The 24,242-nt window shown below is 40.4% G+C and overlaps 1 protein-coding gene across 12 annotated transcripts in view; it reads left to right on the top strand.

The window, feature by feature from the left end:
- The window catches only part of NCKAP5 (NCK associated protein 5), a 632,725-nt gene that overhangs the window by 577,922 nt on the left and 30,561 nt on the right, over positions 1 to 24,242 (top strand). For 11 of the 12 annotated variants that reach the window (XM_079992729.1, XM_079992727.1, XM_079992728.1 and 8 more), the window contains 2 exons: positions 1,123 to 1,255; positions 6,958 to 7,145. In XM_079992729.1, coding sequence (XP_079848855.1) covers positions 1,123 to 1,255; positions 6,958 to 7,145 — 321 coding nt within the window. The remainder of the gene's footprint in view (positions 1 to 1,122; positions 1,256 to 6,957; positions 7,146 to 24,242) is intronic. The other variant, XM_079992725.1, reaches the window with a different exon arrangement.

The raw sequence follows: 24,242 nt of genomic DNA, 5'->3' as shown, positions 1-24,242 counted from the left end.
CATCTCTGGGAAAGACTCCTGCCTGGAACCCTGGAAAGCCACGTCCAGTCAGAGTAGACAGTACTGAGTTAGAAGGACCAATGGTCTGAGTTGGTATAAAACAGTTTCCTGTGTTCCATTTTCTCATGAGTGTGACTGGCCCAGGCCACCAATGGGAAACAAGTATCAACCACTGTAAATGTTAGATTTTGGGTACCAGGAAGAGTAGTAAAGTAACCAAATTGCCAAGTACCTTGTGTAATATTAGTCTAACAACCTAACAGAAATAACTTCATATTCAATTATCACCTTCCATCTAATGATGTACTGTGAGTATTCGTAATTAATAATAAACTGTGTGTGTTTTACCCTTTAATTTGCAGACTGTATAAATAAATGGTAATTGTTATTATTAGGACAACAATAAGTTTACAGAGGAGGTATCTGTGATATAAGAGCTTATAATATAGCTCCTTAAGAGATGAAGCCCCCACACCAAACTTTTCTCTTTTTTCAAATTATTTTTATTTATTTTCCAAATTATTGCAGATCAAACCAAATTCATTTAATTTAATGCAATTTTTCCCCTCTTGCCCACTGATGTTCATCCATCAGTATCTCCATTCCCCCATATTCCTGTTAGGAACATAGGAAGTTGCATTCTACTGAGTCTGGCCATTGGTCTAGCTAGCTCTTCCACCTAGAGATGCCAGGGATTGATGCTGGAAAATGCAGGTTGGAGGATATTTATTTGCTGAGATAATGCCTTGCTCAGTCCTCAAATGTAATGGCAGGTAAATGTTCCAGTCTGAATTCTTGTTTGTCACCACTCATTGATCACCTTTGTTATGACATAAACCTGAGAAGAATCTATGCATATACCCAGGCTGGATTTCTTGAAAATAGGGACTGTGAACATAGATTATGCCTGGACAATACTTGCTGGAGGATGAAATCTGTTTTCAGAGATTTGTGACATTTAATTACATAATCAATGCCAAATTGCAGCAGCTAAATAAATAGGCTAGACTGGAGAGAGACGAAATGGCTTACCTATTGTGCTGCACTCCTGATCCTTTGTATTCAGTGTAATGTTTTTTTCTTCTGAGTCATGGATTTGTCCTTTAATATTGCTGTGTACAGGACAGGGCGCTGAGAGTGTGCACTTACTCTGCTAGCAGTAGCAGTGATACCGAAACAGAGCTGGAGTACGAAACAAATGATTTTGGAACCGAAGGGGAAAAGTTGGTAGATTTAATGAAAAACAACAAGCAAGGTAATTTAAAATTTGTACACAGGGATGTATTGATCCCACCTTTGTCATGGCAGCTGTTTGTGTTTTGCTTGCACTATGTCTACGTTTTCTCACCTCTTTCCAAATCTCATTTTCCATTATGTGCTTTTTATTGTATATGTACATCAATTTTTGCCTCTTATGCTATGTTTGACACTAAAAGCCAAACTATAACTTTTTTAGTTGTAAATCCCTGTGTTGAAACTAAAAACGTCTTCAGTTGGATTATAGCTTCAATAATATATCTCTTTGTATTTATATATATTGCATTTGTAGGTAGTTTAAAATAACCCAATGAGCCATGAAGTTAATTTCCTCACCTCCATGTTATGTAGCTCACACTGCTACATACAGTTAAAGCTGTTTCTGGTTCTCCCCTCACAAATAACCATTTTATCCTCACCCATTTCATTTCAGTTAATACCTGTTGATTGTTACTAAAATTAGGACACAAAAAAAATCAGTGTGATATTTTGGTGAATTTGCTGTCTCTCTAAAAATGTGCTAGAACAAGTGGTAGACAGATATGCATACAGTTTTGAAGAATGTAGGATTTTATCCTCTTTTTTAGTGCAAAGGTGAGATTAAAATGTCGAACCGGGGTGAGTGGGGAGCTTGTTGGACTATAACTCCCATCAGTTTATGTTGGACTACAACTCCCATCAACTGACCATCAGCCATACTGGCTGGGACTGAACAGCAACATCTTGAGAACCCCCAGTTCATCATCCAGTTCATCCCTGATATGCAGTGTGCAGGCATTGACTACAAATCCATCCCAGAGTATGAGTATGAGAACGAAATTTGATCCAGATCCAGCAAAGCTGCTGATTGTGTCATTTTCCTTTTCTTCTTTAATGTAAAAGTTCATGAGGACAGCAGATTGCACAGGGTAGGTCTGGGAAACCTTTTCCAATCCAAGGGCCACATTCTCTTCTGGACACCCTTCTGGGGGGCTACATTCCAGTGGTGAGTGGGGCCAGAGGCAAAAGTGGGCACAGCAGGAAATAGAAACTTTACCTTTGAACATTAGGCTAGTTTTACACCCAATCTCACACTCCTGTCAGTCTTCCATCAGACAAACAAGAGTTTAAGGATGCACTCCAGCTAGGCCAAGGAGGGTATGTGGCAGGGCCAGTGTTGGCTGGGGAGGGTGTGTGGGATGAGGAGAGTCCCAAGGGCCAGATAAAGAGACATAGAAGGTCACATTTGGCCCAAGGTTCCCTACCCCATAACAGTAGGGTATTTTCACCTAGTCACCATGTCACCTCATTGCTTACTGCTTTTAATTGTTTCAGAGACAGGTCCCAGAGTCTGTGCAGTGGGCAGAAGAAAGCATGGTTGAGCAAGTACTATTACATGAAATTGTTTAAGTTCTGTGACTAACCCAGGGACATATACAGAACTTCAGTGATATGCAGATTGCAGACTAAACTAGTGGATAGATCTGATCAAAGGAAGACTGTTTTGAGAAGAAAGGAAATGAGGACTAATTATTTTACCTTATAGCTAAAACAACTGCAGTCTCTTTTTGAGATTCTGCAGTGACTTAATGACTCCTGAAATGTTTCCAGAATCAATATTCTATTTCTCATTTGAGAAATAGCAACGTATTTGCAAATATTGTGATGTTCAACATGCACCGACTGCAGATATGGATCTCTAATCAGTGCTCTTTCAGGCAGGGAATTCTAGGGTGTGAACAGTCCATAGTGGTACACACACACCCTTCAACCCAGATGCTGGGATCAAAACTTTTTACTATACAGCATCTTGTTGATGCCAGAATCAATTTAAGGATGGATGGGTGAATGGATGGATAGACCATACATAATGCTTTTGAGTGGTCAAAGCACTTCACTCAGATTGTCTTGTAATTACTACAACAACCCTGTAAGATAGATTGGTATTAACCTCATATTTTCAGATTGGAGGCTGTTTGAGAGAGAGAGAGAGTGGGTTTCCTAAGACCTTGATAAAAGGAAAATTCAAACCTGGGACTTCCTGGTTTTATAGCTCTATCTTTAGGTTGCTATGTTACTACCAATTCCAAACCAACACAGGTCTCTCTCTCTCTCTCTCTCTCTCTCTCTCTCTCTCTCTCTCACACACACACACACACACACACACACCACCCATGGTGCATCAAGTCAAAACTTGCTACTCAACATATATTCATACCTCCAAGTGTTCTTGTATATACACCAGAGCTTGTAAGCCAGTCGGAGCTTTTTAAAGTTCATTTTATATTGAGTGCAACTATTACTATGCAAATAAGCCTGCTTGAGTTTCTTGAGAGCAGACACAAGACCCTGCTGGAGTGCCTGCTTCTTAGCCCCCTTCCACACTTAAAAAAACCCCTAGCACCTTACCTTGGGGGAGATGGTGGTGGGTGATTCCACATTTTTCTGCCAATGATCCTAGGATTCATGGTCAGTTCTCAGGGACTCAACAGAAAAAGATGACATTACAAGCAGTGAAGGGACTTCCCACTGCTGCCACCCCCAACTTGCTCTATGTAAGCTTTTGGGAGGTTTTATGGCCAAGGGTAAGGAGGAGGCAGAGGTGTCAGAGAGTGCTGCAGCTGAACATTCAAATGGTTCTGAGTGCTTTCAGGTAGAGTAGGGATGCAAATGCCATCCCTAATACAAGTTTATGTGACAATGAACAACTATCTGCAGGCTAGCTCTGCTGTGTGATTTTCTAGTTTAATCTGTAAAGTCTCTAAAATTAATTTCCCAATTATCCAAAACATCCAGTACATGTTACTGATGTGCACATGTACATTATTTTAAACAAGGTGCAAAAAGGAATGGTTATCTGATATGATTTCCTTTCTCTGTTAAAGCATCTCTATACATTCATTAAATTGCAGTGCAAAAATAAATAAATGCTGAAGTGACTGTGTGATTGAAGCCGTGCTACTTATTTGTGCTGTGATTTAATCAATGCACATACACGCTTGTGCACATTATTACCCCATAATTGGTGGAGGGGGGGGAGGAGAGAGACATGAACTGAAAACTTGCAGCAGACTGCAAATGCACAAGAGTCTGAAGAAAATCCTGAAATACTCCAGTAAAAAACAACACATAAAAATGGTTTCCAGAGCAGTAGCCATATTAGTGTGTTGAAGCAAAAGCGACAAAATAGTTTTGTAGCACCATGATCTTTCAGGTGCCCCAAGACTCCGTTGTTTTTAAGGAGAATGGCTAGCTAACATCATCACATTGTTGCTCTGCAAATTATATTTTAGTAAACCCAAATGAGATATTTGGATGGGAATAATTCTGTGGGCATCTTTCATGCCATCTACATTTGAATCTTCCTGCAATATCCCTTCAAGCTTCCAGTCAAAAATTATAGTGCTTTGCTGCAAGCTCAGAAGCTGTTGCTGCTGCCTCTGGTCACTCACCTTCCTTGGCAGCACCTCACTTTCATTCCATCAACCAGAGCGGAAGAAGGAAATTAGGCTGCTGGGCTGTTCTCTCCCCCCCCCACCCATTCCCTTTTCTCTTTCTAGCTCAGCTACTAGCCTCTGCAATTATGAGCAGGGACAAGCAGCCAAGCCAGAGAAAAAAGAAAACAAAACAGCCTCAAAGCACCACTTCACTTTTCCTTCTCTGATGGCTGAAATTAAAATGAGCAACTGCTGGGAGGGTGCTTGGGCCACATGGCTCTCGTTGCTTGTTGTGTGGGGCAAAGAGGGGGCTGGAAGGGCCAAGAGTGCCTGGAGCAGCTGTTGTGATTGACAGCTGTAATAAGTGCATGGAAGGTTAGGCACATATAGTGACTCGTTTAGAGATTACTGTGTTTCAGCAGATCACCGAATCAGGCCTTTAGTGACAGACTCTTGTCTCTGACCAAAATGTATGTCTTTGTCTTCATAGTAACCATAATCCTTGTTCCTTGGTAGTATTTTAACATATTTGGGAAGACATGGTACATCAGGAGTCTGCTATACTAAACATATTTGCCAGCAGGTCTCACTGAATTTAGTGGAGTTACAGATAGGTAGCCGTGTTGGTCTGCCATAGTCTAAACAAAAAAAATTCCTTCCAGTAGCACCTTAAAGACCAACTAAGTCAGTTCTTGGTATGAGCTTTCGTGTGCATGCACACTTCTTCAGATACACTGAAACAGAAGTTTCCAGACCCTTCTATATAGTGAGAAGGTGGGGAGGGGTATTACTCAGAAGGGTGGTGGGAATGGGTGATCAACAGGCTCATCACAGCTATCTGCCAATCACCCATGCACACGAAAGCTCATACCAAGAACTGACTTAGTTGGTCTTTAAGGTGCTACTGGAAGGAATTTTTTTTGAATTTAGTGGAAACAGCTTTTAAAAGAAAAGAAAAAATTACTAATGGTTAGGACCAGGCTGCATAATCTTCGAGCTGGGCCAGATAATGTCTACTCTCCCAAGCAGAAATTCAAGATTTAAACCTACTTACTAATATATGAATGGAACTTGCACAATTAGGTAAACTAAAATCTATAAAAATGAAGCTTTGGGCAGAACAATTCTACTAGATTTGGTGAGGGGTGTGTGTGTGATTGAGTGGATGAGTTGACAGAACCTGGGTTGCCAATGCCAAGGAAGAAGCTCTGTGTGTATGTGGAAGGGACAGGGTTTTTTCTTTTCTTTTAGGGGACCTTGCATCAACAGTCCCCCCCCCAAAAAAAAAACAACCCCCAGAAAACAGTATACATTGACAGCAGCCCCAACACACTGTCAGAAAATCTTACTTTTGCCCTTGTGGACACTGGAGCAGCAAGAATGTAGGAAGAACAAAGTGGAGGTTTCCGTACTGGCAATAAGGAAGCCTCTGAGTTTAGACCTCCTGCTCCAGCTGTGTTTCTCCTCCTCTGTTTATGGAGAGGAGGGTATTAAAAAAAACCTTTGGACCCCAGGTCATCATCCCAGGAACCAGAGGACCTTCCCCTAAATAGGTTTTTAAAAATACTCTCATTCAACTTTACTAGATTTCATTTCTAAATGCTAAAACTGAATGATTTTCTTCTTCTTCTTCAGTAAATAGAGAATTGATATGTAAGAATAGCACATTATTTAATGTAGATAGTGAAATTCATGATGGCCATAAAAATGAGGTATCAACTCAGCAGCCAGTCTCTCTCTCTGCCTCTCTCACTTAAGCATTTAAGATTAGCAAGATGACCAACTAAAAATGTAATTGGCAGGAAGAAAAGGATGTTTAAAACTAGAAACTAGGCATATCCTCAAGGTATGTAGGGCAGATGAGCCACTACGATTAAGATAGAGATTTAAGCTAAACTAACACCCAAAACACTATATTAAAGTGAAATTAGCAATTTCACTTCAAGGAAATTACCTACTATTTAAAATAGAAATGCTTATCTCATATACTTTCCTTTCTTTATTCCTTTTTCTTTTTTCTTTTTTTTAAAAGCATGAATCATTAGCTTGAATTGTAACCCAGAATCACCTTGCTTTTGTGAGTTTAAATTACACCATGCCATTCATAACATTGGATGGGGGGTCATTTTGGATGTTATAGCCTTAGCCCTAATGTTTCCACTTGTCTTGCGCCATTTTTCACATTGAACAAACACACAGCATGCCAAGCAGTGTGTAGGCTTTTTTCTCAAAGAAATGTACAAAGCGTGTGTGCTTTTTATTCTTATTTCAAATCTGTCCTTAGCTGAGCAAGAAGAAAATAGTGTGAGAAAGTCCTTTATGGGGAGACCCATGTCTATCTTGGATATATACCAGCACAGTCTCTGTGGCCATTATGGAGAGGATGGACCTGAACAATTAGCACATTACAGTTTTATTGAGCAGCTGAATGGAACTTCCACTAAAGATGGCAAGAGCAAAAAGATCCCTGGTGTGAGTTTTCTTGCTTTCTTTGATGCTATTACCTCTCTTCTTTCTTGAGGGATATGTCTGGTTTGCTTTCTTTTTCTGCACGCATCATTACTATTTATGGATGTCCAGATTGAAAATGTCACATGGACTGCAGGGAAGAGTAAAAGGAACTTTTAAGCATTTTCTTTCCTTGAGGCAAGTTACATATATATATGTGGCAGCGACTTTCGTAGCAACATCCTGCGAATGCCGAACATTAAAGATCGGCTGGCGTTCAGTGTTGTCAGTTTTTACAAGCGGAAATTTGGAAGGTTGCTTATAGCTGCTTTGAGCCATTTTGCAATAAACCACAGTGCATCAAATAATGCGCTGCTCTTTAAAATATATGCAGAGTGAGAGAATGTGCGTGCACAACTGAAACCTCCATTAAGATCCAGAGTCACTTGGTTTATTTTTTAAAACAACAAACAGATTACAGAAATGCAGTTACATATAGCCAAGGTTTTAAGATGAGTTTATATAGCCCAGCCACATGCTCTGAGCCTGTTTATATAATTAATGTATCCTCTGCCTTTTCTCCAAGGAGCTCAAGACAGAGTACACAATTCTCTTCCCCTCCTCCAGTTTTATCCTCACAGCTTTCCTGTTAGGTAGATTAAACTGAAATGCAGTGACCCAGTTCACACGTAACACCAACCCAAACCATGGCATAACATGAATGAACAAACAGGCCAGTTCCCAGAGCTAAGATCGCAGCCACTGTGCTCTTCTCCTAATGCAGCTGCTGCTGTGTTACCAGGGGCTAAGCCATAGTTTGTCTCACTCCATGATCTGTAACCAAGGTTTGTTCTTGGCTTATTGCTTGTGGTTTGTCTGAAGCAGCACAAGCCACAAACCCAAAGATCCTTAGAGCATCTGGTTGTCTCTTCCTGTTGGAGACCTCGGAAGGGACCTTTGCCAGTTGTGCGTACATGCCTTTTTCATTGCAGGACTTGTACCTTCTTCCCGACAGTCCCTAACCACAGTCTCATGTTGTGGTTTCTTTCCTCGCCTTTGCACTTCTTCCTTTCTCTCCCCTGGCTCTCCACGGGGCTTGCTAACTGAGGCCTGCTTCTTTTCTATATACTTTTATCTCTCCTGGTAATCCAACTCTTTCTCTTCTGGTTTCACTTTCATTGCTCTGTAGCCTCTCCATATCCTATACACTCTTCAAATGCCCTCTCTCTTCTCTCTTTATTTATGCCCGGGACCTCTCCCTGATGTTTCAGCATCCTGCCTTTTTCTGCAGCTGCTGTGAGCATCTTTGTAATGCCCCACAGCTGCTGCCATTCTGTCACCTCTGGCTCACTTGCATCTTCATGTGAACTAGCAGGGAGAGCAGTGACAAGGAAATTAGCATCACCTCCTGCATCCTTCTTATACACAGCTTAGCACCAGGTAGCACAGCAGCAGGAAGAAATGGGAGAGGAGCACGGCAGCTATGATAATTGTTCCAGGAGCTGGCACATTTGCTTATTCATGCTAAGTCATGGTTTGGCGTAGCTTTATGTGCACACTGGGTTACTGAGTGGCCAAGGTCTTCCAGTGAGCTTCACAGCAATTTGAACCTGGGCCTTCCCAGTCCTGGCCTGATATTCTATAGTGTGGCATTTTCCTTAGGCTTAGTACAATGTTTGAAAAACGACTGTCAGCTGCTGTTTCTTCTGCCCTTGCTCTTTCAGTTTTTAGCCTCACATGTCCTGCCGAAATTATGGCCAAGCAAAACTACCTGGGGTTTTTTTATTTTAAAAATCAGGAAATTAATTATTATTTTTAATTAAAAGCCAACTAAAATCTGTTTGTCAAAGTGTTAGTGTGCCAGTGTGGTGTAGTAGTTAAGAGCGGTAGTCTCGTAATCTGGGGAACCGGGTTCGCGTCTCCGCTCCTCCACCTGCAGCTGCTGGGTGACCTTGGGCTAGTCACACTTTGAAGTCTCTCAGCCCCACTCACCTCACAGAGTGTTTGTTGTCGGGGAGGAAGGGAAAGGAGAATGTTAGCCGCTTTGAGACTCCTGAAGGGGAGTGAAAGGCGGGATATCAAATCCAAACTCTTCTTCTTCTTCTTGTTTGTGTTGCCTTGTTTATGTGATTACTGTTTTCCCTTTTACTCACTCTGTTTTTACTGTAAGCTTGCTTAGAGTTGGCTGTAAATACTGGATTGCTTTAGACACCAGGCTCTGGTTTGTGCTGTGTTTAACTCTGAAAGTTTGTCATTCACAAATGTCCATCAGCCTTGTGTCTAGCAATGTCTGGCAAGTCTAGTTTAGTAGTCATGGCAATGTGCATAATACAGAGGGGGAGAAATTGAGGAAGGGACACTTCCAGATGGAACAGAGAGTTAGTTGTTCCATCACCGAAAAAGTAAACATTGAAGTGGAAAGACACAAAAGGTACATCAATACTTTTAATATATGTGCAATCAAAGACAGACAGACAGTCCTAACACCTCTCAAGCCAAAACAGAATAAATGTCATTTTGAAAAGTGTTTCGTTTATGTGGAAAAACATAAAGTAGCTTTACTTTTTATTATTAGTTTTTAAAGAATGATGTCAATACAACTATACCAAAAAGAATAAAGGAAAGGAACTAGATGTTCCACTGCTAAAATGCTTAGAAATCACAATTACTGGTATCTGAGGAAGATAAATGCTATGAAAAGCAACAACCTTGGTTTGTGGCATCTAAGATCTCAAGCTACAAATGCATGAATCTCTTTGGTTTGTTCTATGTCAGATATGAAGAATTGGGGTGGTTGTTGGTTTTGCATGGCTTAAATACATTTCTGGAATGTGTAAATGTAGCATTGGGTAAATGTTGTTTGAAGGGATCAGAAAACAGTGCTGCTTGGGAGAGAGGCTGATGAGGGAGCTATACACCAATTGTTGGGTTGTAGGTAATTTTTCTCCAGCACGTTGTTGTGCAGCAGCGTGTTGGCTTGGTTTTTAATATTTACCATCTCGAAGACAGCAAACTATTGAGAGCTCAATAAAACACATAGGATTTACCTATTTTAGTATTAAACGCTGCAGGATGACAAATGAGGAGCAGTGCCTGTGATAAGCAAACTGCCCCTGAAATTATGCACAGGCAAAAAAAGTCATGCCTTCCATAAAGCAATTTAGATCTATAATGGGGTCTGTTTAAAGCAAAGTGTTATGCACCTGTAATCCCACTTCGAAGAAAAATGTGAAAGTTTAGTGGGAGGAAGCATAGGTGTCACAATGGACAGAATGAGTTTACTCTGTTGTCAAAAGAGCAGTGTGCCATGGCTCTGTGTAAGGTGGCTCAATTAAATAGAATCTTAAAGCATGAATAAAATAATAAAATGGTGATTTCAGACTGCTTCCCTAACAATACTTTTTGGAGGGAACCTCTACTAAGGTGTCCAATTCCCTGTTTGTTTGTTTTTTATTTGGCAGGTTTCCTACATATTTTGCTCTTGTGTGGCAGGAGCATTTTTCTTTCCATCACTGCACTTCAGTGTCAGGAGAAGCTGACGGCATGGCTGAACTCATGTTAAAAAGCATAGGAAGCCAGCCAGAAAACAGGCAGCACTTTGTAGTGTAGCATAATAAATCACAATATATATCATATTATTAGTGCAAAGCTAATGTACTGAAGCCAAGATTGTATATGATGTATTATTTATTATACAGTTGGGGGAAATATCAGTCAGTCTATTACTAGTCTGCTATGTACTTTGCAGTGGGCCATGACCAGGATGGTTGCCTGCTCCACCTTCTTCCTCTCTGCAGGGGGGGGGGGGAGTCACTACATCCCACTGACACACATGCACACTGAGGTTTAAGCAGGAGGGCAGTCAGTGGCCCCAGCATTATGGCAACAACCAGCTGGTCTCATATTGCAGAGGGACAGCTGGTCTAATTATGCAGTTAAGAACCAGTAAAACAGTCTCCAGCAAAAGTAGTACTGTGAAGGTTAAACAAAGAATAAGATGTGGGTCCTACAAACCAAAATACCTAATGTGTCAAAAACCGGGATAAAGAGGTGCTTCCTCAGTGTATAGCAGGAGCTACACAACAGAAATTGTGGACACACAGCCATGGCAAGGAAGTTCCATGATTTAAGGGCTATCTTAGAGAGGACCCTTTTCAGGGCTGCCATCTCCCACGTGTCTGAGAGCAAATGAACTACTAAAAGGTCTCCTTCTACTGGCCTTAACATCTGAGATGATCTGTAGGAAAGGAGGCAGTCTTCCAGATGTTTGGGCTCTAAGTCATTTAGGGTTTTAATCACCAATGTCAGCATCTGGAATTGGGCCTGGAAGGAAGCAACACAGGACACTGAATAGGCAATGCAGCAGGAGCACGGGAATGGGCTTACTCGGGGCATCCTGCCCCAGGACCACAATAATTTGGAGCCAGCACCAGGTCCGCTATAATAGTGTGTCTCAGCTTCATAATTCCTTATGGATAAAATGAGCAGATGTTTTCTAGTATGCCACATGCTTAATTCCTATAGCCTGTGTCTTTCCTTACTTTGGAGTGTTATCAACTCTATATAACTATCAACCCTGCATGACCTCAAAAATTCTTAAGCTCTGTGCCTCCCGCATATAAAATGTTGGTTTGTTGGCAAATTGCTTTGATGTTGTTGAATTTTTATGGTCTGTAATTCTTAGCAATTGATTTGTTCATGCATGTGCTTTGTAACCCAAGGGTATAGTTGAGAATTGTGACCAGCTCTGCTCATAGTTCAAGCAAAAGCATTTAAAGTTAATTGAAGGGTGCATATTATTGCCCTTACGTCAGAATTATCACACCATTGATATCTTTTTTCTGACACAACATTATTTGAGAGAAGAATGTTTTTTAAAAAGCAGATCCAATCTTTGTTTTCGAGGTACCCTCTGGGGGCTTTTGCAAATGACAGAGAAATATAATGAGGTGTGTTCAGGCATTTGGGGACAGGAACAGAGCACACATGTAAGCCCCAACCCTGATGTTCTGGTGCTTGTCCTTGACCTTCCCCCTGTTGCCCCAAAAGGCCTGCCGCAGGAGGCTTCTACTCACATTCACTTGAGTAGATAGAGCCAGGCATTCTCCTTGTCTTAAAGCAAATACAATGAAAAGTCCCTTGCACATCTTCCCTGCTCAGTGCAGAGGCGGTCAGGGACTTGTTGTGCAGGGCACAGTGCATGGGGACATTGCAGGCAGCGTTTGTGTGCCTGCCCCTGAGGGATGTCCATGCAGGTAGCATACCTGAACACACCTCTATTTTATTTACTCTATCAGGCGCCTGTGGTATGGTGCCATTTCCATATAGATTTGGGGGGGGGGGTTCTTTCCTGCAGAAGAGAATAGTCTTACAGGTGGGTTTCTTAAAGTATAATATTTTGTTACTGTACTGAAGTAGAACAGGCATCTCTTACTGGTCTTCAACACTTTTTAAAAATTGCTTCATTAATGCCCCTGCACTTTTACAGTAGAAGAGTGTTCAACCTCTTTAAAAAGTGGGGGTTTTTAAACAGAAACAATAAAGGAAAGTCACAATGTAGCACTGGTATGGAGAGTGAGGAAGAATGTATTGCTTGGCACTATGCTACAGTCCAAAGTACACAAATTCAGCAACAAAATGTGGCTTTTGGAGTGCAGAATAATACAATATATGTGCAAGTCCAATAATTTTCTTGGTTTGCCAAAGTAAAATTTTCTCTGTTTCATGCACATGCACACATGGAATCCTAAGGGGCTATGACTTTAAACAATGTTCTTCTGCAATTTCTGGATATTTCATTGGCGTTAGTGAAATAACAGCATTTAGTAGGTTGAAATATTGACTGTTTAGCTTTCATAGGATTTTCCAGAGACCCCTTGAAACCAAAGAGACATATGTTTGTTTTAATAAACTTGAAACCTGAGGAAGGTTTCAGGAAATGGGGAGAACATATTTGTATTTACTATTTTAAGTATATGTTTCCTCACTTCTGAGGGTATACCCTAAAATGCTTAGTCTGATCCCCTGGCTGTGCTGGCAGCCAGCTGACTTACCTGTGCTTTCCAACATGCAGTGGCATAAGTACCAGTAACTTTTAACCTTACATTATTTGTTACTACATTGAGGACTCTGGTTTCTCTTCAGATCATATAAGCCTTCTATTCTTTTATTATGTCAGTAATTCCACTGCAAGTCTCAGTTAGCCAAAGAGACTTACGTTCACCTAAATGTAGCTTTCCATTTGTTTTGTTTTTCCCTTCGTGCGGCAGAGTGGTTTTGTGTATTGTGCAGATGATTCATTAAGGAGTTTTGATGCTCATATTACCGTGCCTTGCAATTCAAGAACTAGCTAGCAAAGATGAGCAGATCTTTTAAAAACATACACACTCCACTAAGAAAGGAGATGCTGCTGATTTGGCTGTGGTTTTGAACAGAATTGAAATGGCTTCATTCCCAGATAAACTCGGGATTTTTTTTTTGACTGAGTGAATTGATTTGGAATTAATGGCATAAACATGTCTCATTGGGCTTGTGAGACTTCAGATGTATCATATTAGCACAAACTGTTATCCAAATTAGGCCTATCAAAAGGATGATTATATTTGGTGCTACTTATACTGCTTACCACCTTGAAACATTCCAAAGCACTTTGCAAGCACAGCTTGAATCCAAAGATTCCTGTAAATAGTCTCACCAGTTTTTCCTCCTCCAGAAGCAGCACCTTTATACCACATTACATGTCACTCTCTGCAATCCCCAAGAATAGCTTTAGGATAGCATGAGGGCTTGCAGCCATACATAGCTGGAGAACCCAACATAAAATTTAAAGCTGCATATATGCAGAGACATGTTGCTCTGGGTAGGAATCACAGATTTCTATCAATTTGTGGGACTTTAGCATAAAAATAAAAGCAAGTCAGGGAAGAATTGCTGGTGCTGTTGTTGTGCGTTGTTCCCACCACTAAAATAACTATATTGAATCCCATATTCCTTTAACTTTGTGGCCTGTACATAGATCCAGAGTGAACGCATTCTGGTCGATGAGAATAATCAGTCAAAACATATATGTATAAAGAATTAAGGAACTTCCTCATACTTTCCCTGAAAAATAGGACAAGCAGCCCTGTTGGGTGCCCACCTACCTTGTACAGAATGGATGAAAGGTATGCCACATTGTAAATCTGCAGAACTCTAAACAAAATTCAACAGGCTGCATTTCAGCTTTTGACCTCACTATTAATAGTCCTTCCAAACCAGTAAGGGAAATATGGACATGTAAGCATCCCATCTGTACATGCAGATCCTGCATCTATTAGGGGTGATAATGCAGCAGATAGAGTTTGTTTGCACCAGTAAGCCAACTTTTGAGATTTCTGACAGTGGGACACTGATCTATCAATTTGGACCATAAATTGTTCGGTTGTTTTTGTACAGGAGCTTTGCAGAACACCAAATTTTGAACATTGAGGCAAAATTGTTCTACAGAAGTTTCTAAAAGATTTTGTAGAGTTCTGCATATAGAAGACATGCCCCAACAGGGATCTTGTGATCTTTTTGTGCTGGGTACGTATGCGATCTAGGAAAATCCCATTAGTTAAAAAAACTGACCTGTGTTGCCATGGGTTGTTGTAAGCGAATAGCAGTAATCATCATCCACAAAAGCCTACTTTTTTGTGTGTGCTAAATTTAACCTCTTGTTTAAATAGGAGTGGACATATAGGACAATCAAATAGGACTGAGCACTTCCACATTGCTAAATCTTGACTTTCCTACTGAAATCTTTTCACATTACCAACTCCTACTGATGTTGTCCATTAAAAATTCTTGCACACAGCAACTATCAGTGCTTGTCTGATGTACACAGCAGCATGTTTCTCTTTGGTATAATTCAGTAAGCCATTGGCTGAATGGGCTGAAAAAGGCCAAACATATGTGCCTCATAAAGGTATTAGCATTACACATTTCTTACTTTCAAGGTTTAATTAACCTCAAAAATAGTGGTGCGTCTTTAAAGATTCCTTCACTTCCAAACAAAATAAAGTAAAAGGTAAAGGTACCCCTGCCCGTACGGGCCAGTCTTGACAGACTCTGGGGTTGTGCGCCCATCTCACTTAAGAGGCCAGGGGCCAGCGCTGTCCGGAGACACTTCCGGGTCACGTGGCCAGCGTGACATCGCTGCTCTGGCCAGAGCCAGAGCCAGAGCCAGAGCCGCACACGGAAACGCCGTTTACCTTCCCGCTGGTAAGCGGTCCCTATTTATCTACTTGCACCCGGAGGTGCTTTCGAACTGCTAGGTTGGCAGGCGCTGGGACCGAGCAGCGGGAGCGCACCCCGCCACAGGGATTCGAACCGCCGACCTTTCGATCGGCAAGCCCTAGGCGCTGAGGCTTTAACCCACAGCGCCACCTGCGTCCCTTCCAAACAAAATACCGTAGAACAAATTAGAGGTTTGAAAGGATGCTATGTCAACTAACCAAATGTAATTGGTCTTTCTAGTAGGTGGATAAATGACTAAGGAATATATGTTTGAAAAAAGGAAAATGTTTATCCCTGGTTCACTTTAATTGTGTTACATTCATAGCCATTTGTCAAAAAATGACGGATGCAGTGACTGCAACTTGCAGCATCGCCTAAAGTACAGTAAAGTTTCTTCCATTTGTCATCATGACCTCTTCAGTCTTGAAGCTGTAGAAATGAAATTGACGTTTTATGTCCCTTCACATTCCTATTGTTGCCTAGGAGTGGATTATAATAAACTGATACAATGAATCCAACACAGGACTGAATAGAGCATTCAAAGCAACAAATGACAAATATTACTTAGGAAGTTTGTAAGACAGTGTAATTGTTATAACAGTACAAACGTCATTACTAATAAAAGAAAGAGATAAAAACTAAATTGAATGCAATAAACATGGCATTGACTCAATCAAGATAAGAGAAGTTGGAAAGAAGTGCTGCTCAAAAACATACCCCCTCCTTTTTTATAATGCAGGATTGGAAAAATATTTTGACTCCAAAAGGAGAATCTGATCAGCCGAGTTAAATTACATGAATAATGCTAACGTATTTCAGGGAATTGGTTTTTTTCTTCTTTATAGCCGAAATGTACCTTCTTCATTTATAACATTGATATGCTCTGCATTACGCAGTTAAATATTATGAAGAAAGGAATAGGAAATTACTGATATACTAATATGAGAGTTATGTTCTCGGCATGATGAGTGGGGAATATGTTACATAGCTTGCATTAATGAGAATTGTGTACAGCATCGAAAATGAACTGCCGAACCATTTTGTATTTCTTCAGTGGCACGTTGTATGATTCTTTCTGCTTCAGATTTGGCCAATCTTAGCTGCTTTTGTTTTCCTCTCTCTTTTTCAGAGCACTGAAAGTCAATAGCTGGGCTATAGTTATAGGTTTCAAAATCCTAGAGAACCTGTGGGTTGTGCACAGTTTATTCTTCCACACAATTATAGGTTTGCACTATCAATGGGTATTTATTTCTTGGTTTTTTAAATACATAGTCCTAACAAACCTCCATCAACTTTGCTCTTCTGTTGTTAGGATAGTGTCTCTTTCATAATATTTCGCGAATCCCTCTGCCAATACTAGAGAAAGATGTGTTATCACTCAAGAATGCTTTAAGATTGTGGGAGAATGGATACAGTCAGTGCTTTTTGGGTTTTTTTAAAAAAGGAGGTACCAGTATTCATTTCTTGGCTGTGGGTGCTAGCAAAAGATGGATGCCATGGAAAGCAAAAAATAGAGGTGACAGTACCATCACACACACATAAAGCACTGAAGAAGAAATTGAATATAAACTGAGGATGAAAATTTTATCTCGCATGTAATAATCAGAAACTGGTAGTCTTCTGGATCTAATTAAAAATAATGTTTCAACAGAAAAAGAAACATTCTAAACAGTAAGCTATTGATTGGGTGTTTCAAAAGAGAGAAATAAAAATTGAACAAGTTATTATGGGGCTAAGTAGGCTGAGAAACAGTATGCCCCTCAGGTAGCATGCTCTTTCAAGAACTACAAGTCCCAGAGTTCCTCCTGCAGGAGGGACAGGTACCCTGTTTCTAACAGTGTCAGAAAAGTGGAGGAAGAGAGGGAGGGAGGGAGGAAACTTTTCCCCCTGCTGCTACTGCCACCATCTCCTCTTTCAAGTTAATAATGGGAAGGATGGAAAGAATGCCTTGGGGCTCATGTGGAAGGGATCCTTTCATTTCATGACACTCTCAGATTGTCTCAAGAAACTTGTTTCCAGTTTTGGGGGAAACAAATCTGTTTATTTCCAGTTAAGCCCAAGAAGAGCCTAGGGATGTTCATGTATCTCTAATAATCAGGGGCAATGGGATTTGAAGAATAGTGGGATCCAATGTTGCTGATAGGATTTACAGGTCCCAGAACATTTGCGAGTAAATGAGTTAGGCCTCTGGTCATAATGCCCTTCATTTTAATACAAATCAGGAATCCAGTAATGTAAGGAGCGTAAACAGTGTGAATGAAAAGAGGTTGGTGGAGGATATTGTTCAGTCTTGCAATTTATCAAAACAAACTAAGGTTCATGTGAGAGAGCAGCAGGCCTTATTATATACTAGCACCAGGCCAAAAAAGAATGTTATTGGGCAGTGGGCACGGAAGCAGTGGCGGGGGTGGAATACCTGCCTTGTTGCAGGATGGATAGCTATCCTACAACAAGGTGATCAGACCAAGGTCCTATGCATTCCAACATGCTACATCACGTGGTCAACAGCCACATGCCTCTGGATGTATTTCTGCTATTGAAGGAGAGGACATACAGCTCCTAAGTAATTATGTTTTAGAAATAGTATAACTCATTCAATAAACATCACACATGATACACATGTGTGCTCATGCTTGTGTCCATGCATGTATATCTTGTTGCTATGCCATTCCTTTCATTCTGAAACTTTAAAATTCAAGGAGCACATTCCCTGAGAATAGTTTAATATACAGACACACATACAGATCTAGATATAGACACACAACTATGTCATGCAGGTATGAGAATGAGTTGACTTATTCTGTGCTGATTAGAATCACAAACAATATCCAATAGCATTTTAACAACAACATTCCAGACAGTAATAGCTCATCCATTCAAAATATTGCAGGTTTTAGGGCTGGAGAGGACATGCAGACAGTGTGCAATGAACGTGCCTTTATTCCAAACAAAAAACCTGAACATATGGAAGGGCCTCTAGATATTTCTTTCTCCTTCCATTCCTCATTATGAACTCAGAACTGAGTTTCTCAGCTAATTTGAATGCTGGAGTCAGTAGCATGATAATAGTACACAACATAGTCTTGCAGCATTACTCTCCTCAAATGCATGCCAACAGGCAAAGCAAAGCAAAACTGATGATTTCTTATAGGAACTTAACCTAGGCAGGTGGTGTCAGCAATTATGGAACATTGCACTTGCTGTGAAACTGATAAAACTGCACAAGACCACCAGAGAATCAGATACTTGGGTGGAGGGAATGGTTTCCCCTTTTATTATGTATGTTAGCACAGAAAGCACACCACATAAACCACCAACCACTCATAGGATATATCGGAGAGATATTAGGGGTTGATAGAACCTTTTAATGAGGGTGAAAGAGGAGAGCGCAAAATATGGTCTGAAGCTTAACATAAAAAAAAACTAAGATCATGGCCACTGGGGCCATAGCCTCCTGGCAAATAGAAGGGGAAGAAATGGAGGCAGTGAGAGAATTTACTTTCTTGGGCTCCATGATCACTGCAGATGGTGACAGCAGTCACAAAATTAAAAGACGCCTGCTTCTTGGGATGACAAACCTAGACAGCATCTTAAAAAGTAGAGACATCACCTTGCCAACTGGGAGAAAAGCAATGACAAACCTAGACAGCATCTTAAAAAGTAGAGACATCACCTTGCCAACAAAGGTCACAAAGGTCCGTATAGCTATGGTTTTCCCAGTAGTGATGTATGGAAGTGAGAGCTGGACCATAAAGAAGGCTGATCACCAAAGAATTGATGCTTTTGAATTATGGTGCTGGAGGAGACTCTTGAGAGTCCCATGGACTGCAAGAAGATCTAACCTCTCCATCCTTAAGGACATCAGCCCTGAGTGCTCACTGGAAGGATAGATCCTGAAGCTGAGACTCCAATACTTTGGCCACCTCATGAGAAGAGAAGACTCACTGGAAAAGACCCTGATGTTGGGAAAGATGGAGGGCACAAGGAGAAGGGGATGACAGAGGACGAGATGGCTGGACAGTGATCTCGAAGCTACCAGCATGAGTTTGAGCAAACTGCGGGAGGCAGTAGAAGACGGGAGTGCCTGGCGTGCTCTGGTCCATGGGGTCACGAAGAGTCGGACACGACTAAACAACTAAACAACAACAATTTCATTCTCCCATTGCTGCATCATATGATCCTGTGTTTACTTTTCTGTACTGTTACATGTATGGGAATGGAAGTCAGTCTGAGAAGCTTCCACTCTTTGTTTTCTCTCTCTCTTCTGAGGGAACTGTCTGTGTGAGAAGACGTAGCTCACCGCTCCTCATGATGCTTTTGTTTTCTTTGCTGTAAATGCAGACTCGATGCTACATATCTAGCACAATCTTGCTTTTCGCTTACTCTGCTAATGCGTGCTCACATCTATGGATGTGGGTCGTAGTGTTTTATGGGACTGAGTCCGGAGGAATGTCCCGATATTGTTGTTGTTTTTAATGATTTTTTACCACACACACACACACACACACACAATGCAAAAGCCTTCTATCAAAACAATCTTTTACACAACAAAGTAGCTATTGGAAGAGCTCACAAAAGTGTACAACCTCACTGAGTTCAGCTACCTTGCTTACCTAGTGGAGAACATTTAGAATTCCAGCTTTCAAATATTGCTTGAAAGTGGCCCCATTCCACACATATCATTAAACCATAGTTAAACTTCAACTATGATTTGAATGAATGAGCAGCATACTAGTGCATGCTGCTCATTGGTGCCCAGTTTGCTGCTAGAGCCCAACTCATTTCTTTGTCACAAATAAATATTTAATTGTATTTATTTTATTACTTTTATACTTGTTGAAGGGATGTTGTTGTTTTCCTCTTAACCACCCTATGTTCTTGTGGGGAAGGAAGGTTAAATATACTTAAAATAAAATACCAGTCTCAATTTATGAAATTATTGATATGTTTTAAAGATTCCTATTTATTCTCTTCCCAAAAAAGAGAGTTTAGTCCAGTTCCTTTCTGATTTGAGAGACTTGGCCTATACAAGGTCTACTCTGAAGTAAAGCCCATAAAGTTCAATGGGGCTTATTTCCAAGTAAGTGTGCATAGGCTTGCAGCTTAATTCTCCCAGAATGATCTAATATTTATGCCATCTTTTGAACCTGACAAACAAATTGGCTGCAGCTTGATGAAAAACAAAATTTCCATATTACAGTAAGGTTTCAAAAATGATAGCAGTTTAAGAACTGAAAATGAGGGTTAATGGAAGCCCATGCCATTAATTTTGACTTGAGCCATTTTCCCCCCCTCCCTCCTTCCTTCCTTTCTTCACATCAGGCTTGTCTTCCTACCCTTGGAACTTGGCTTTCAGTACCCCATGCAATATTCCTGTATTGTTGTTGATTGAAAAGCAATATCTGTATCTACTGTGATAAACCAACAGGGAGATGCCATAGAACTAATAGCAGTGAGCAATGAATGACAAATACCATTTGAGATGTCTGTACGTTGCAGCTATATAATTTAGTCATCTTTTAATAACATTTTACAAAGGCTCATAAGAGTGATGTAAGCTTTAGTGGCATATATCAGAGTCCGCCCAGCTTGAATTGCTCTCTATTAATCATTTCGGACACTTCCTAACTGCTGTATTTCCAGTAAGTAGCTGCTTTGGATTACTCCATTCTTTGCTTAATCACTGGCATGCCCCCTAGAACTACTGTCAAATGCCTGCAGACTTAAAGGGCTTCTTTTAACAACTCTAGGGGTTATTCATAGTAAATAAAAGCCTGAGTGGTTACTTAAAGAATTACTGGATAATTGCTGTCAAACATCTAAAAGTGATCTCTCCAGTAGATATGCTTTTAAAATATGCACCCAACACAACAGCAAAAATGAAAGGTAACATGGAACATACTGTAAAACAAGACCTCAAATAGATTTCAGTAAATGTCAAATAAAACACAAGTGGGTGGAAATGTGGAAATTAAAAAGGAATAAATTACTTTAGAGGGAATTTTAAAATTAAAATTGTAACCTCACATTAATAGTACATGACACTTTTTTATGTCAGGAGGGCTTTAAACTTCACCAGGATCATATATCTGGCAAGTCGGGGATCATGTATTTATAAAGCTGCAAAATGGAATTAGAAACACAAGAGTTATGTTTATTAGAATTTCTGGAAAGTGGTTAGCCGATAAGCAGAAGGTAAATGGAATTTGGTCGCACACTTGCAAGAATAATTTCCATGCTAAAGCCAAACAATGCAGCCATTCCTGAAGTCAGATCTGAAAAGCCAGGAGAGCGGGCCTGCTGGGCTTTTTAAGCTGAGGCCACTCAAGCCATATAAAGTATCATAAATTAACAGTAGAGCTTTTCACAGAGATTATGAACTACTGAAGCTTTTGTTAGCATAACTGAAGGTAGCATATACTTACAGTTCCTTAGAATGGAACCATCCTGTTATAAATTGCTTTGATTAAGCAACAGCAGTCCATGAACGTAAGCCTGCTGATGGATTTGCAGTTGCCGAAAAGTTATAAGTAGCTACCCAGTGTACACAGGAAAAGCCCAGATCCAGCATTTTGTTTTTTGTTTTAAATAAAATTTATGTACCACTTGATTGTAGTGAAACCTCTAACCACTTTATATTGCATGTGGTATGTTGATAACCCCATTATCCCAGGACATAACAGATACAAACCTACCACTCCCAGCTCCCTGTTCAGTCTTCATGCACAAGAGTTAGATTTAAATGGAAAGCTATTTACAATGTGCTTCTGAAGACTCAAACACATTTGTTAGTTCCTTAGTTACTAAGACATTTGGAGATTATTATTCAGTATATTGAATGTTTCAGAGGTGATAGTAAAAAAAAAGTCAGTGAACTGCTTAAGATGTTCCCATTCTTATCAGAAAAGGGAGCACTTTTAGTGAAAGCACGTGAAGACTTTGAGGCATAGATCTGGCTCCCTGAAGTGTCTGTGCAGTGGGAGGTGGTAAACACAGCTGCAATGCGCATCACATGCTAAATATTTGTGTGCCTGCATTTCCTGTAACAAGTGAAATAATCTTAAATTGAACTGAATTGCAGAGTTTCCTAGAGCTCGCTTTATTGGCCACCAGGTCAATAAAGCTCGCTTTATTGGCCAAGGGAGCCAGCGTATGGCTTCCGGATCATGTGGCCAGCATGATTAAGCCACTTCTGACGAACCAGAGCAGCACATGGAAACGCCTTCCTGCCAGAGCGGTACCTATTTATCTATTTTCACTGGTGTGCTTTCAAACTGCTAGGTTGGCAGGAGCAGGGACCAGGCAGCAGGAGCTCACCCTGTCACGGGGATTCAAACTGCCAACCTTCTGAACGGCAAGCCCTAGTCTCTGTGGTTTAACCCACAGTGCCATCTGCGTCCCTTAGTCAAAGCAGGTACCAATTCTGTAGTTCTTCCCCTCTTGCTTCCTTGTGCAGTTCATAAATTGGGGATAGATGAGTGGGTGCAACATATTTAAATTTTAATTCTCAGTTTTGGTGGTGAAGAACAGCTAGCACTCTGTGTTGCAAATTTGTGTAGATTTTAGAAAAAAATATATAAAGGGTGCTCCAGTGGCACCAAAGCTTTGGCCAATTCTGCACAATATTTCCAAATATAATTTTAGAGCAGCCTGTGTCTAAAATAATTGCTTACCAATGTTGAGCCAGTTTTTTGAGCCACTTGGGAATCTAATGAAAATCCATTTCAGATTTTACTTTGGAAGGATCTCTGATATGGAGAGTTGGTTGTGTTCTGTTCATTACACCAGATGGTGTCCCATTTGGTGATTGCTAGTTTATTTGCAGTGTGATATTTTGTTTCAAGGAAAGAGGGACAAGTTAAATCACTTATATGTGTGGCCCGTAATCTGCATGATCAAAAGTCCACTGAAGCTATCAGAAAGATTTGTTTTAACTTTGGCAATTTTTTAGTTAATACTGAACTTCTGAACTGCTGCAGGAAATAATCTAGTAAAAACTAATCCTAAAGTGATATTTATTTCAGGGAGATTTCTTGGCTGAAAGAAAATCATCTCTGCATGCCCCAAGAATTTAAAGTACCAAGGAATAAAACTGAGGAAACAATGGTTCCACGAGTCTCCTGGTATTTTTATGTTGCAAATGTTTGCATATCATAAAACCACATTTCATTTATGCATCACTAAAACAAGGGCTAAAAGCAGATATTATTCAATGTTGTTGATATACAGTATATTCAGTGATAAGGAGGGAAATGTGTCATGGTGGTGCTTAAGAACTGAACAACATTATTGAGATGTTTTAACTTAGCTGTAGCTTTAGAATCGGCCTGGATTCATCTATGGATCTTTTAGGGAAAGCTGGGGCTAAAATGATAATATCTGTTTCAGGTAGGCACTAATAACCTATTCCTGAAACCAATTCCATTTCCGTATCCCTTTATTAACTGTATGGGACTACTGATTTAGGTCTATGTGGCACAATGTCAATGAATTATGATTAAAAAAACCACACCAGTATTTATTTTCTGTACCCACTCCTTAATAATGAAAAAATTTCAATAATAAATCTGGTGTGTGAGGAGTTCTCTCATGAAACCTGTAAGAAGTCAGCCATGGCTCCTTGTTAGAGTGCAGAAGGAGATATCTCACCAAACAGCGACAGGTATAAACAGTTAATAGCTTACAATTGTATTTTAGATTGTGTTCAGTCCAAATATGTGACAAGTAACTAATGCCAAGTCTGTTTTGCTGGCATCAGTCCGCTCTGATGTTTCTTGAGTTCCCAGGGCACACTCTGTGATCACTGGCAGCAGTAGCCATGGACAAAGAATGACATAGTTATTGTTATTGTTATACCCCACCCAT

Source organism: Podarcis cretensis (genome assembly GCF_951804945.1).
Source record: "Podarcis cretensis genome assembly, chromosome: 1".
Taxonomy (NCBI): domain Eukaryota; kingdom Metazoa; phylum Chordata; class Lepidosauria; order Squamata; family Lacertidae; genus Podarcis; species Podarcis cretensis.
This window is presented reverse-complemented; position numbering and strand designations above follow the sequence as displayed.